Raw genomic sequence first — 16,421 nt, forward strand, 5'->3', positions numbered from 1 at the left:
TCGTGCAGGAGAAGGGGTCCCACAAGGCTCCGTTCTCAGCGTTACACTGTTTATAGTGAAAGTGAATTCCGTTGCAAGCGTTATTCCGCCAACAATCAAGTATTCCTTGTACGTTGATGATTCGCAAATGTCATGCTCAGTTTCAAGTTGGCTGTTTGTGAGCGACAGGTTCATCTGACTCTTAACATGTTAGACAAGTGGTCATGTCAAAACGGCTTTAAGTTTTTACCGAGCAAGACGGTCTGTATTTATTTTACAAGAATTAGGGGCCTATTCCCAGAACGACACTCAAAATGAGCGGCTGGAATATTGCCGTTCGGGGTGAACACAAGTTCCTGGGAGTGACTTTTGATAGAAAGCTCACCTTCTCAGCACATATAAAAAACTTAAAAGAAAAGGGCCTCAAGTCTTTAAATATCCTGAAAATCCTGTCACACATGTCTTGGGGTGCCGATCGTGAGACCCTTCATCGCATATATACGAGCACTGCGCGCTCCAAGCTAGACCATGCATGCTTTATTTATGGGTCAGCACGGCCTTCTGCCTTAAAATGTCTGGATACAGTGCACCACCTTGGCTTAAGGTTGGTGCTCGGAGCCTTTAGGACGCCCCCAGTTCAAAGTCTCTATATTGAAGCAAATGAGTGGTCTCTAGAATGGCGACGCTTTTATCTTGCAGTGTCGTATGGACTGAGAGTACGAGGATACCCTCAACACCCCGCTTTACCCTGTGGGGAGGGCTACCGTTTTGAACGGTTCTTTATTAACAAGCCCAGTGCTGTTGTACCTTTCAGTCTGCGGTTACAACGCGACATCGAACACTACGCTTTTCTGAGCTATACAACCTGGCTTCCTTGCAATGTAGCAAAATGCTCCCTCCCTGGCAACCTGCTATAGCATGCAATATCTCACTGTTGAAGTTCAACAAATGGGGAAGTCATGCTGTTGAAATACAGCACGAGTTTGAACTTCTCAAGGAGAGCTTCGGTGATCACACTGAAATTTACACCGAAGCGTCCAAGACGAGCTCAACGGTATCATGTGCCATGGTGTCTGGTGACTGCACAAAATCCCATTGTCTTAGCAGTGTCTTGTCCATCTTCAGTGCAGAAATGTACGCTATTGTCGTGACACTCAACCATGTCTTACAAATGCGCCTAATATCTTCTGCTATATATACGGACTCACTTAGTGCCATCCATGCAATTAATACTATTGTCCCTTCTATGTTGTTCCAGCCTCAGAACATCAGTTGTCTCATAATACTATGAAAACTCACAAACACCTTCTTGTGAGGCGTGCACAATACTTAGCGAGTGTCGTACAGGGTAGAGGTTACACCTTAACATTTTGCTGGGTACCTAGCTATGTCGGCATAAGTGGAAACGAGAAAGCTGACCGAGCAGCAGCCTCTCCCCAGGGAAGCGATGTCACACCTTTTGAAGTTCCCTTATGTGATCTAGTCCGTCAGTTAAAGAGAGACATTAATAAAAAATGGCAGGACTTCTGGGAAACACAAACAGTCAACAAGTTGCACACCGTAAAACCGCACATTGAAAAGTGGGTGCAACACTTTCAGAGCCGACTGCACGGAGTTTTGTTTAGTCGGCTGAGATTGGGTCAGACTTTCTTGACCCATAGACATTTGTTACAAGGAGAAGACCCACCAGCGTGCACAGAGTGTGGAGCTGACCTGCCCATTTTGTATTTAGTTATTAGCTGTCCTTTTCTCGAGGTACATCGTCAACGCCATTTTTCTCTCCTCTATGAACGCTGTGTACCTCTCCATCTGGCACTGCTGCTGGGTGATGAGGCTCTCGTTCCTTTTGAGAATGTTTTTAAGTTTTTTAGAGATGTAGGTATCATTAATGAGTTGTAGTGTCACAGTTCTCTTTTTATGTAGAGATTTACACACCCATTAAATATTTGAATACCTTTATCCTTTTAAAACAATCAGTATATTTTTAAATTAAATTTATTTTACACATCAGAGTTTTGGCGCATTATGATCTTTGTCGTCGTTGCGCCACTAAACTCCCAATCATCATCATCAGCACGCAACTAGCCGCCTGAGCGGCTTTGACGTCTTTACGCTACAGCCCGCTGCTTGGTTTAGACAAATATCTTCTGCTAAACAGGGAGAGAACGGAGAGAGGAACAAAAAAAAAAATATTGCATACATGGAATTGTTTGTGCTTCTTTTCAAGTACGGTCACATTCTTTCATCATACGTCAGAAACAAAATACATTTCTGATTGTTTCTAGGCTCCTTTAATGCAGTAACTGTCTCTGTAACTGCTTCCATTAACGAAAGACGCAACTGTTATAACTCAGTTACTATTTTTGCTGGTTAACTGTAACGTAGTTAGATCTGTTATGTAACTTACCCCAGACCTATCGCAAGGCGATCACGCACGATAATTGAAACCGTCGAAACTCCGCTTTCTGATAACATCCAAACGAGTACAATGCATTGAAGGCACGGGGCATAGGGACGGCTGGTGGGTGTGTTATCAGCGCGATGCTCCACCTAGAGTAGGTGTACTAGATAATACAACCTCGGTCTACCGGTCTACCGACATGAACTTACACTATCAATACACACGTGCGAGTGACTTGAGAATTTATGAGCGAAGCGGACGAAGCGCTGCTCCGCCGTCATAACAGGTTCTTGTCTGTCTCAACAGTGCCACAAATTACTTTGTAACAATAATTATGAGAGTTACACTGTACGTTGTTGACGAATAAAACGTAAATGCATAATTTGTTCGCTGTGGTTCTGATGCCAAAATGGATGTCTTGGATCTATTTGTTTCGTTGCAGAAATCTGACGTGCACGGATATACCGATCGAGGTTACATACAAAATCAACGAAACAATTCCATACCCTGGCAAAGACTTGAGTCATGACGCCCAGTGTAAAAGGCTTGACCCCCATTATTCTAAGACTGGGGTAAGTAGAACGTCCACTGTAGAACATTTTGCATTCCATCTGTAATGTAAGTTTCCCTGGAGCTATTCTCAAGGGGAGGGGGTCAAAATATTTTTGGCCGCCTTCACCAACCATCTGGAGCATAGGTAGCCTAGACACCATAGCTAATTTGCTTTGAGCTTCTGGTACCTATGTCGTTGAAATGTAGTACATCATCCCCGACCTTCGTGGTCATGTGCCAGTTTCCGGGCGGGCTAGAAGGGATGCCTATTCCCTAAAGCATATATTAAAAGAGTCAATAAGTGGAGGGGGTAATAATGGCAACGACTTTGGACGTTTTGCCTGCCCTTAACCGTGCGCTGACCCAGGCAGCACACCGATGTTGGGCTGACAGCGGCCCAGTGTTCGTTTGCCGACACCCATCATGTCGGCCCAATATCCGTTTTGAAACATCCCCGAGGTCGGGCTGACATTACAGCTGTACACAGGGCCGATGTCACAATGAGGCCGATGTCAGTTGTGGATGAGCGACCGATGGCGGGGCGATACCTCTGTGATCCTGGCTCTCGGAGGATCCGCCGCCTGTTGCCGCAGTTTGGGACGACACGCGACTAACCAGTGGATAATCATATATACTCTGCACTACGTATAATTTGTGAGATGTACCAGAAGTGTGTGAGCTACCTGTGCTCAAATTGTTTATCCCAAGCAGCACCCCGATGTGCTCTTGCCGACACACCCGATATCGGCCCAACATACACTTTGCAACACCGCCCGGAGTTAGGCAGATATCGGGTCAGGATATTAGTCCGATATCATTTGGACATGTTGCCGATGTCATTTCGACATGCTACCGATTTGTGACCGATGTTGTGCCAACATAATTTTGTATTTGTATTCGTGTGTTGGCGATCGTAACTAAACGTTAGACTGGTTATTTGCGACGAAACTACGTTTTATTTCTGCCATTGTTTCTTACTCGTTTCATTTTCTGATGGTTTCCTTTGTTCCTCGTATTTCCGGCCCGTGGCGGACAATGAGCGCGGCGTTACAGAAAACAAGACGAAAAAAGTTGAAAAGCTCCTAGGACCAACCTTTTTCCATCAACATTGAGCCGACATTGCCAACTTCTGTCGTACATCGGTCACAAGTTGGCAGCGTCGGGGATATGTTGGGCCAACATGCCCAACTTGCTGCTGATATCGGCCCGATGTCGTGTGCTGCCTGGGGAAGGTCTATTTCCCTCACAAAGCCTAGACTCTGGGCATCTGCGGTTGCTGCCGCTTGAACAAATTTTAACTTCAGTTTTCGAACTCCCAAATAATAGGCTATTCTAAAAACCCGGAGTGCCCTAGTCAGATAACTTGGGTGTTTCGGTTACTAATGTCAATGGTGGCGGATGCGTAAAGTGCTGGAGTGTTGGCTCGTGTCGGATGTAGCTAAGCGCGCTTCTTTCAAACGCTGACCGCATCAAAATCAGCGTACTTAACGCCGAGAAGCAAGAAGACGAATGCCACTCTGAATAAGGTTCCCTCTATAAGAGGGTACGCGAACAACTTAAATTTTTCCGCTGGAACAGTTAGGTCTACGCAGCACACCTGAAATCCCCAGCTGACCCATTTTCAAGCCCCCGAGGTCCTCGACAAAATCTCTATTCGCATGGTCAAGATCGTAGCCGGCGGGGAGAACGCGAACAAACAAAATGAGATCAAAACCGGAGCTGCCAAAAAAGATCCGAGGATTAAGGATTAGCAAGCCGGCACTTGCCTGGCTGACATCTCCTTTTTGTGTGAATAAACATATACCCCCACCCCCACCCCACCAGAAATACAGGGCGACAAGTGCAATACATGGCTGTATCTAAAGGAAACACGTTTCGAAACCATTAGTGAGGCCAGGAAATGCGACTTTCAGTGCAAAATGCGCGGACTAAGGGAACTAGGACTTGCAGAAATAACAAATGAAATCAAGGAAAACAAAACATGACAAAGAGCACGCCGAGCAAAAAACGGCCCCTGGAAAAGGTTAACTCTACGCTCGTTGGGTACATAAAAGAACTCCAGGAGGAATGCCTTACACTTCGAACAGGAGGACGTAGTGAAAGATAAGCCAAATGCACAATGCAATGGGCAATGAATGTATGCAGTGAATGCAATAACAACTGCATTTTGATGATGATGAATGGGGAGTTTCATCGCCAGGGGTGATGCTCTACCCCATTGTTGATGGTGATGCATAGAATGAAGTAATGCGCCCCTTCACAATAACGTTTGAAGTCTTTTGGTGTCCAGACATGTGAAAAGAGCTTTGACGGCACAGTGTTGGTGGGCTGGATTTGGCCAGGGACCAAGCAATTTTGGGAGAGAAAGCGAGTGAAACTCCAGCTTGTTAAGAGACCCGGAGAGAGCGTTCGGGAAGTTTGGGAGTGTGGGAAATGAGGGAGAATGTGCTGAAGATCTTCTATGGGCACCGCAATGACAGCATCTGGGAGAGTCTACTTGTCTCAAGCGGTAACTCCACTGAGCAGTAAAAGCCACATCGAGTCGCATTCGATGAATTAATGCAGCATCTTGACGAGAGGTGTTTCGTGGCATGCGGAAAGAAGTGTGGCATCAACTCTTATCAGCATAGATGGGGGAGAATGTCAGTTGTCCATTCCCGGGAAGCAAGGGGTGTCATGAGGCGTCGAAGAATGGAATGACGGTATCCTCTCAGCAGCGCAATACTCGTCTGTCTCCGAAACGAGAGAGCAGCGTCTGCTGCGACTGTCGGCCTGTTCACTCCCCACGACACCACAATGAGCCGGAACCCACTGGAGAACCAGCCTGTGCCCTGCTTCGTACACGAGATGGTAAGCCATTAACAGATCCGTCACTATGGGTGCGGATAAGCCTCATATGCCAGATTTTTCAATAGCTTTCGGTGTAGATCTTGAGTCAGTGAAGACTGCCCATTCCCGCAGGGTAAAATAAAGGATGTGCTGCGTGAAGTAAAGGACGTCATAGAGTTCCGCAGCTGTTGGTGAGGTTGGATGCGAAAGCGGGACACAAAGCATCACTGAGGCCCAATCAGAAGCGTTCCTGGGGACCACCGTTGTAGTCTTTGTCTCGGACTGTTGTAGTAGAGGTAGACTGTAGAAGACTACAACAGCACTGCTGTGACAGGGAACACAAATGAAGCTGTGGCAAGTAAGAACAACAGGAGAGTACTCGACTTAAGAGGACATATCACATACGTCTCAACTCAAAAATGAACTTTTTTCTGCGATAGATGGCGCCACAAGTCGGAGGAGTGAGGAGGGCCCTCACTCCTCCGACTTTGTAAGAAGTCCAAGGCGTCTCTGATTGGAGGACACGACAAGCCCACGTGACAGGCGGAGACCTATGAGCTGGGTTGTGTTTCCTTTATTTTTAGATTTTCTCCTTTCCCCGATTTGCTTTTGCGCGGTGGATTTCGTTGTCTCGCGTTTGCTGTTTACGTTTTACTGGCATTTCTCGAACATGCCGTGTGACTGTCGCGTACCGCCGTTACCACCTCGCTTTCTCGTGGATGAAGATTGCTCTGATCGGTAGCAGCGGGCTAAAGCTTTTCACCCGATACGCAGAGACTGTCCGTGGAGGTGTCTATTCGTGATATAGTAATCGTAGTTTTCAGTTTTCGTGGTGTCACAGGATCACGTGTCCCTGAGAGTATCGGGGGACTCCAGTTGAGCTGAATAGCGATTTTTGTCAGAGGCAGCAGTATCCAGAAAGGACGCGGGGTTGTCGACGGTCATATGACACTGCAACATCCCGTTGCAAAACATCCCTGCTTTTCTTGCCAGTGACACTTACGCTGTTGAACCATGACGTTCGTTGCTGTCGATTGGTGTCGTGAAAGCGCTCCCATTATTTCATAGTAGAACTCAAGGCCGGTGCGCTCGCACAGGACTGCTAGCAAATTTCGATAGGGTTTCGCACTCCCCTTTAGAGCATTGCGCGGGCCTTGTCGGGCCGGGCTTTACGTTTTTCGCACGTGCCCGTGCCAGGTTCGGATTCGACAACACATGGTGCGGCATGTACGTCAACAGACTTCATGAGACTCGACAGCTGAATGTTTGTGTCGGGTCTCGGTTCTTCTTCTACATAGGGGTTAGGAGATGTCAGCCAGATGGCTACGGCTTGCTACTCAAAATTCCACACACATGCACTCACACACGTTGGGGCCCACAGGCGTGGTGGGCGCGTTTGAACAGCAGAAGGAGCGTCCTTCAACAAAGCCAGAGAGGAGCAACCGCGTACACACGACACCGCTCTCTCCGTGAAGCAGAGTGAGACGCTGATCAAGAGGAAAGCCGAAGTGCGGAGTTTTCAGGCGTAGTGCAGGCAGGGTTCTGCACGACACGCTCTATCCTGCGGTGCGGATCCCGGTTTGGAGTTTCCCGCGGGTAGCGGGTCGGTTGCGGGTGATATTATTGACACCCGCGCGGGTAGCGAGACTGTTGCGGGCAGCGTTTTTGGCACAAGCACTGCTGGCGGGTCGGCCACGAACAAGCAACGGCTACAGCAACAACAACGAAGAGAAAAGATCATACCAAATAATAAGTAAACAAAGGCGCCGCAGCCCCTGCTGGTCGGGTCCGGTTGGGTGTGGATTTCATTTTCTGGTAGAGCGCGGGTGGCGGGTCTTGTCAGAGGATTTAGGGGTCGGGTATGGATTTCACCCTCAAATAATGGGTTGCACGTCATACGGTCCAAGTGCCCATTTCGTCGAACTACCAAGTGTCCGTCTGGCTTACGCGAACATTTGGGAAAACAAAATGCGTGATAGCGCTTTTCTATAGAAACGGCTGTCTTGTCCCCCGTCCCGAGTTTCTTCAGCTATCAAACAAACCAAACAGTGCACGTATGCACAGGTCATGCGCATTTTGGCACTGTAGTTGCCTCTTGAGAAGGGGTAGAGCACTGCATGGGCCGGATTTTTAGGCCCGTGCCCTGCCCATACACCAATATTTCTATACTGAGGCCCTATCCAAACCCACCTCTGCTCTAAGTGTTCCCCAGGCTCGCAGCGGGCCCGATGGCCAGTCGCATTTGTCCATTCCAATTTTCTTTCTGTGTTCTCGGGAAGGATAGCTCCATAACATACCCGAAAATCGTGCCAAAATTTTGGCGGCGATTTTGAGTAAATGGCCGCCGGATTTGGCCAATTTCGTGATACAGTGTGCGTGCAGACGGCAGGTATCGATTTGTTACTTCCTTCACTGTATTGTTGTTACTTTTTTATGGGGTTTAATGCTAGCCGGGCCTTCCTCAACCACGATAAAAATTTCATAATTCCAAGATAAAGCAACCTGTCTTCCAGTCTGTTCAGGCTGACGTGTTGAATTGTTTGTCTGAATATTCGATATTTCGGACGCGACTGTTTATCATAGTGTAGTTTGCATCAATTGCGGACTATCCGATTCAAAAATAAAAGAAAGTGTTTATTTCCGCGGCAATCGAACTATGATTTCATTTTCACCGTCAGAGATCGCAGGCGAATTTCCATCCTTTCCGCGGTGCATATACAGTTCATAAAAGGAAGCTTTTGACCGCTCGATAAATAATTTGTTGTTTTTAGTGTTTAAACATATGATCGTCCCACTACAGCGAAGGATTCTTAGGAATACATGCAGAATGCTCATGACAAATAAATCCGGGTTTGGGTAGCGTGCCGCGAAATCTTGTGGCAAACGTCCCCACCCTCACGGTCATCCCACTATATTTGGTTTTGCTGGTCCATAAGGCCCTAAACCAATGTGCAAAACACCACAAACGCATTTGATTTTATTTATATTTTTGCATGCGATGGGTTTGTTGTGTGGGCCCCGTCACATAACATCCGCGTCTGCACGAGCGGGCTGCCAAAGGCTTGGTGGTCGCGTCGACCTCAGCGAGCAGACGACCAGACAGCTGTGGAGAGGAGGACTACGCAACGGCGCCAACTGCGTCTCGCGCACGCCACAGACGCACGCATGGTTCTCCCTTGCAGCTTCTTCGGAGATCAACTGACTTTGCAGTTCGCCGCACAACGCATTGTGATCCCAGAGAAACGTAAACGATGAAAGGCGCGTTGGTTGGCAGTAGCCAGCTGAAGTTTATGACGCGCGACAGGCTGTTCGTAGACTCTGACGTGGAAATCGTCACTTTTAGCTATCCCGGAGCTACAGCGGCCCGTCTGAGAGAAAAAATCCATCGACTGCACCTAGCAGTAGACTGGATCGTCATGTATATCGGTGGCAACGATATCCAGGATGGGAAGAGTGCCGCAGCTGTTTTGCGGGAAGTCTCAGTAAGTACAGATTGCAACGATTTCAATCTCTGTGCTGCTAAAACCCATTTCCTCTGACACGCCAGGGAAGATTCATTTCCATGAATGGTCTTCTTTCACAGGATACCGTTGAGGTGGCGAAAGGCTACGCGGAGCATATATTCCTGTATAAGCTGATGCCACAGACAAGGCGGCCTGAACTTTCTGGCACAATTCAGGGATATAACGCGATGCTGCGCACGATTCCAGCTGTCCGTGCCGGTGACGCTACGGTGTTGAGCATTGACGTGAGTAGTCGCTTCTCGAACGCTAACTCTGGAACTTCCTGGTGGTCATGGCAGGTATTTTATAATGCTCGTTAATTTTGGAAAAACAGTGCGACAAAAAGTAACTGGGGCTACCTTTGTGGTGCTTGAATTGCAAACAGTTGATGGTCTTGATGCGGTACCTGTTTGTAATTCAAGTATCACAAAGCTAGTTTCCAGTTGCTTTTTATCGCGCAATTTTTCCGAAAATAAAATGCGTACGAAGTACTGGCACATGCCTACCAGGAATTCCGGTTTATTTGTATTGCTGTCTTTGTGAAGTGCTGTTTGCAAAAACATTCCGTATATATGTTCAAATATCTTTTCCAGCACAAGGTCTTTACCAGGAACAAGGAGGTGAAAGAGGGGATGCTTTCACGGGATGGCTATCACATTTCGACGGGACGGGGGTTATCGTGCCTAGCAGGCATCCTCCGCACAGCCCTCGTGAAACGCTACGGACCATGGCTGAAAGCACCGGGTCCGCGTCGTGGCATCGTACTCAAGCCAATGGAGTCGTGTGAAGAGTGTCGTGCTAAGGGACACCCCACGAGTGCATGCAGGCCTGTGCGCTCACCGTGGTGAACGCTCACCATTTTAGCCGCCATGTCATGACGACACAGAACGATGTTACCACTGTTACCTGCTGTATTATAACAACCACGTCATCTGATCCCCAATCCTATGCTCACTTCTGTCAGCAGCAGCAACGTAGTCAAAGCTTTTTCTAACCTGTTCCTCCTGCCATCGCATACTTTGTCCCATGATTAGTGTACAAATGGCCCACATCATACACAAGACCTGCCCGATAAAATTTTGTAAACAACTATCATCATTCCGATGGAAATTTTGTAATGGCTTCATGCCGTCTGCCAGCTTCCGGCTGGGCTGTCTGCTCGTTACCCTAGGCACCCTGAGACCAGTAGTTTCCTTAGAAGTTGGTCCAGGGCACATATGCCCCCCTCCCCGTGATATTTCCTGGAGCAGAAACTCTAAACACAGCGAGGTGGTGCATGATAATGCGTGTGAAATTTGAAATTGAAAGACTACTGCATTGCTTGCCACTATGAGTGCGAGTCACTGATGCCCACTGTAGCCTGAATGAGATGGCTGGGTATTTTCCTACGGGTGCAACTCGTGCAATATATTTTGGTTAATAAAATATATTATGCTTCATAGCAAGCTTTTCAAGAGAAAAAATGTATTTCTCCTCAAATTCGTATTGTGGTCCGTACAGATGTGTTTGCAGTGTTCCCCCGGTCTCAAGTTTTTCTTCAGATGAAATCTGGTCAAGGTGACCAATAGCCATTGTTAGTAACCACTGGTTCACAGATTACTGCAAGCAGAAAATCCTAGACAGCCAGCACCCGAAAGATTAAAAAGAAATCAGTAGCACGTGTTCACTATTGGTAGATTGGAGATATTTTATTGAAGAACGCAGCATGTATACATCGTCACGTTTTCTGCATTACTTATGCGTATCAGCTCATGCTTGTAGCCTCAGAATGTTCATTCGTGGATACAGTATCCAACAGCACATTTCATCATTGGCGATGTGGCATACACACATAATGAAGTACCATACAGTCCGCTGCATGTAGGCGCACTTTGACATGAAGGTCTCGCACATACGGCATCAACATATAGCATCCTGGTGGACAGAGCCAGGTTCATAATATGGGAATAGTAAAAACTTGGAACGTGTTACTCAGCAACGAGTTTCCTTTTTGGGCAATGAAGTAGCAACTGATAGTTGCTTTTGCCATGCTTGTCAGTTGGCAGCTAAAGCCTCAGAGTGTGTGTTTATGGAAAAAAAATGTCCAACAGGGCACCATTCATCATTGGCCACATAATGCTGAACCAGGTACAACACTGGCAAGGGCAGGTGCTTCATAATCAGGGAGAGAGTAGGAAATTTTCAAATGACAGGTAAAGACAGTAACACTTAGGAAGTTTGACCTTTGGGCGTCTGGCCATCATATTTGCAGTAGTACTGGATACCTGAATCTGAAAATACAATTTTCATATGTTGAAATGACACCCAAGTAAAGGCAAGATGGCAAGAGGACGTAACGCAGAGCGACATGTTGGGATGTTGCTCGTGCTCAACAATGCGGGGAACTGGCGACAGTTGGGAGACAGCTCTGCACAATGATACTTACCGACCTTGTCAAAATATCAAAATGGATTCATACTCAGGATGTCGACATCTGAACAGGCTGGTGGAGCTTCAAAAGTGCTAGGAATACCATTCATGTTTCTTTCCACAATTTTCATACACTCAAGCAAAGGTAGAATACCGTGATGGCCTCACACATATAGCATCAACGTGTGGACGTGTTTCAACCATGCCTGGGAAGAACGACGGTTTGGGGACAGCTTTGCTATATCTTCATAAACTCAAGCCAAGGCAGAATACCATGATGGCCTCACACATGTAGCATCAACGTGTGGACGTGTTTCAACCATGCCTGGGAAGAACGACGGTTTGGGGACAGCTTTGCTATATCTTCATAAACTCAAGCCAAGGCAGAATACCATGATGGCCTCACACATATAGCATCAACGTGTGGACGTGTTTCAACAATGCCGGGGAAGACGGTTCTACGGTTGGGAGATTGTGCACCATTCTCATACTTAGATCCTCACGTGCTGATGGCTGGATTCAGATTTCACACTCTTACGCCATGTTTAAAATATGACAAGCATCGCACGACTAGTCTGTGGATTTATACATAGAAATATATTAATATAAATATTTAGGAAAATTGAAAAATATGCACAGATATGCACAGTAAAAATGGAAAAAGGTAACTTAAATATGAAACACAAACGTGAAGATATGCAGCCTGAGCCAAAGTCGAAGACATGTATATGGAAAAACATTCAGTAAATTATGAAGCAAAATGGATGAATATGCATTAACAACACTTGGCAAAGGTGGAGCCGCACAAACTAAATGACACGTAAATCCACAGTCTAGCCATAATTACAGAACAGCGGCAGGTGAGTTATCTTTACCAGTCTTCCGTCTCTTTCTGGATGAATCGCCCTGATTGGAAGTTGTTTTGGCGGCATCACAGAGCGAGGCAACCTGATGGTCACTCTTCTTGTTATCTCTGAGCTGCAGCCCACGGGACTGACGAGGGTCAACCAACTCCGGTAGAAGGCTATGCGAGTAGAACAGTTGAAGGTGGCCAATCATTTTGCTCCAGAAGCCATCATTTCTCTCGATCTTCTGGACAAAAATTTCCTCGCCAGAATATACCACAAAAAGACAAAACTGACGTCGAGTGATGTGGAGCTGTCCCTGCACCTGATAGTGGTAGTCATGGTTTTCCTTCAACGAAATATTACCAGAGTTATCAATAGTGCAAAAGGTGATTTTTTTTGCCCGCACTCCCTCCACAGGGGTAAGGGGCCGAGCCGAATAAGGGCACTTCACTTCCACGACAGTGTCATCACCGACAAGCCCATCAGGTGTTGCAGCAAGGTATGCAAACTCCTGATCAACAACAAGGCCGCATGGTGAAACAGTCACCCCTAACTCATCCTGCAGCTTAGCAATTGCAATGGGCTCAGTGTCGCGACCATATCGGAGAGCCTCAGTGTCAAAATGACCATAGAGCAAGGAACGAACAGTACTTGCACTGCTCGTTGCATCTCGCATCTTGCATACCTTGCCAAAATTAGAAGCGGTGAGTCGCTTTCGCCTCTCCTGCATCCACAAAGTTCTCCCTTCTTGACCTCGAGTATCAGCCTCGAGCTGCTCTGCATCTGGTTGGGAGAGCACAAGGGAATCCTTGTACGCCGCAGCAGCTTCAACATAGTCATCGTGGTTCATGTCTGGAGCATCCACTATGGAACCATAGTGGTTGTCGCTGGAAGCACGCTTGCAAGGCGCACCTTCAAGTGAACGCTTACAGCGAGCAGCCCCAGAACTCCGATGCCTTATGCAAGCAGCACGAACAGCTGCTTTACGCTTCAGCATAATTTTTGCATACTTCCCAGGGCTGGTGTTGTACACTGCCTTATGTAGAGCACGATGGTACTGCTTAGAGTTGAAAGACACGACAGCTCCTGAAGCCCGCATTCCGAATGATCCCCTCTGGGAAAAGTTTATTCTTTTACCGCCAGAAAACTTTGCAACGAGAGAATTGAAATGTTCTGCAGCATTATTGTTAACGTCAAGGATCAAGCTGCTACCATTGTTTGCCAAACGACTCATCGCTACAAGGATTTCATTGAAAAGTCCGCATTTCCTGAGCTCTGGGACGTGATTGACTTCCCCTTCTTTTGGACCACTGCAAAAGTAACCCGCACATTTTGCGTGGTCGCCGAACACATGGAGTGGCCCATTACGGATATCAGCCACCAGGTTCCGAATCTGATCTTGTTTGCTGAACTCGGCCTGCTCTTTGCGATAGTGAATAGCCCTAGCAACTCCAACTCTTAGTCGAACAGCATTATCCAGAAGTAGCTTCTTCAACGATGGGGGAATGGGGGTTGTTCTCTTTGCCAAAGCAACATCTCGAAGACGACTTACATAGTTTCGAAGAAGGTGGTTGCGACATTCTACCTTCTGAACTACCTGATGCTGGTACGGTGCAGCTTCAAGAATTGACTTGTATGTGCTCGAATCACCGTCAGCGATCAACTGCAAGTACTTTACCCCGTGCAACTCAATGCTGCGCCTGAAGCCTTCAACGACGATATCCTTCTCCATACTGGTAGAGCTGCTGTCCCAGTTCTTGAAGCACAGATGCTTTTTTGGGCTCGACCCTGCCTTGGAACTTGCGCACAGTGTACAAAATTTGTTCCGGACGCCTAGGAACAGTACTTTCTTTGTGCGGTACCCAACAATTACAGCCTGCAAAAACGAAAAAATGTCAGGATTGTATTCCACAAAACTCTACCCCCAATGACAATGTTTCGAGGAATTATGCATTTGTACGCGTATCATACGAATTAATGCCACAGGATGTATACCACTCTAGAAAGTGTGTTTACCAAAAGACAGCAGTGCCACTAATAGCACCAGAGGGGTCAACTTTTTCCTCCAAATAAATGCTCATAGTGTTCTTTCCACAAATGGTGGGCACAGACTTCCTGTATATCCCGTCTGCCAAGCGGTGTGCAAGATAAATCCTCCTTTTTCGGGCACCTTTATTAAGTGTAGATAAAAATTTTTACTTACCAAGCCAGAAAGAGCGTCGTACTTGTTCTTGTATGAACGTTTGCACCAAGCACCATCGGCAACGACCGTAATTATAGGAAAACCGTCAGCATCGACGTCCCCAGCCTCCCTAGCTAACCGAGCTTCCTCAATGCCTGCTTTTCTTATTTCTTCCCAAGCTGTTTCGTCGATTCCTTTAGCAACAATATCCTGATACTTACTGTACGTGCTACCAGCCATGCCGGGTATGTCCAGAGCACCTAGGAGCTCGCGAAGGCCTGAGAAACCAGAACCTATAGACACGATACCGTTCACTGCTGAGGAATTGACGTCCATGCGTTGTTGAACAAGTTGATCAACTGGTGCCTCTGTTGTGACTACATCTTTCCTCAGACACATCCTGCACTTCAAACTGAAAGAGCTACACAGACCTCGCCGATGTTCTGATACAATTTCCATGTCAGCCAGGCCGCAACCAAACGGACTATGTACCGACAAACTTTGCAAAGACGAGAAGAAGTGATCAATCTCCACTATACGCCGACCATTCACACTGCTTGTGCGCTGACTCTGTGTCTGGTGAACATTGCCAGTATCGAAAGATGAAGATCGACTGGGTGTAACAGCGGCAGTGATTGGAACGGGACTTGCTCTGGAACCGGCAAGCTTGGTCACAACCTGAACTGCAGGGGACTACATTATCTACCTCAGCTGAATCAGCAAATGACGAATTTGAAGGACGAATTTCGCTTGTGCTCGAAGCGAAACAAGCATTCCGACCGGCATCAGTTACAGTTTGAGGAACAACACTACCACCAAAGGTTGAGCCTACAAGGGTATCTGCGCGATGTGGAGTCGTCGAAGTGCAACGATCACTGGGAACAGCACGGCTGGAGCATCCTGCATTACCAAAATCTCTCAAATCCGCAGGCTCCGTCACATGCCTGCCTCTACCACGTAAATTCGCAAAGTCCTTCTTCTTACGTTTCCGTTGTCCGTAGACGTGACTTCGAGCCATAATGGGTAAATACTATGAACACGCAGAAAACACACAAGGACAGAGAGGAAATGAACAGGACAAGAAAGTGAAAAAAACGCGTAACTTAGCCACGAATTGGTCACTTCAGGACGAACCGCCGAAACCACGGACGCCGATCAGCTGCTGCGCAATACGCGGATGGTTACGAGCGGACTACGTTCGGGCGCTGCGAGCGGACGGCGCCACCTTCCGGAATCAGTGGTAAACGCCTTGGATGCATGCCTGTACTCACTTTTAATTCTTTTTCGGAAAAACAGAATGCTAAAAACACACAAAAAACGCGTCATTTGAATCCTGAAACATGTCCCCGGTTAACCTCAGAAGCGGATTGTTTTTATTTGCTTTCATTTATTTATTTGGATTTTTTGAAGCTGTAGCGACAAAATTCATTTCTTTTTCTTTTTTAAAAAAAAATTACAACGCTAGAGCGATATTTCAGTTCCCAGAGTTAAGATGTCTTGACGTCACCTTTCCGATGAAAGTTTCCGCATTCCGATCTGTCTCGTAGTTCAGCCACAAAACCTATGCAAAGTTCACATAGAAAACAGAGGGGTTCCCACCTTCAGGGGTCCGTAAAAAAAAATTACAACGCTAGAGCGATATTTCAGTTCCCAGAGTTAAGAGATCTTGACGTCACCTTTCCAATGAAGGTTTCCGCAATACGATCTGTCTCGTAGTT

At 47.0% G+C, this 16,421-nt stretch overlaps 1 protein-coding gene across 1 annotated transcript; it reads right to left on the bottom strand.

The window, feature by feature from the left end:
* Positions 1-12,466: 12,466 nt before the first annotated feature.
* Positions 12,467-15,360, bottom strand: LOC135373783 (uncharacterized). The gene is made up of 2 exons (XM_064606858.1): positions 14,725-15,360; positions 12,467-14,397 (listed from the first exon to the last, which is right to left on the bottom strand). The coding sequence occupies exons 1-2, from the start codon at positions 15,160-15,162 to the stop codon at positions 12,517-12,519; spliced, it is 2,319 nt and encodes a 772-aa protein (XP_064462928.1). The 5' UTR covers positions 15,163-15,360; the 3' UTR covers positions 12,467-12,516.
* Positions 15,361-16,421: the final 1,061 nt, after the last annotated feature.

This window comes from Ornithodoros turicata, chromosome 1, assembly GCF_037126465.1.
Source record: "Ornithodoros turicata isolate Travis chromosome 1, ASM3712646v1, whole genome shotgun sequence".
Lineage (NCBI taxonomy): Eukaryota > Metazoa > Arthropoda > Arachnida > Ixodida > Argasidae > Ornithodoros > Ornithodoros turicata.

Bases quoted from the DNA above. Each gene is read 5' to 3' on its own strand.
- LOC135373783 (XM_064606858.1), bottom strand. From the start codon at position 15,162: ATGGAAATTGTATCAGAACATCGGCGAGGTCTGTGTAGCTCTTTCAGT. The intron at 14,398-14,724 runs GTAAGTAAAAAT...TCGTTTTTGCAG, and splicing joins ACGACGCTCTTTCTGGCTTG to GCTGTAATTGTTGGGTACCG.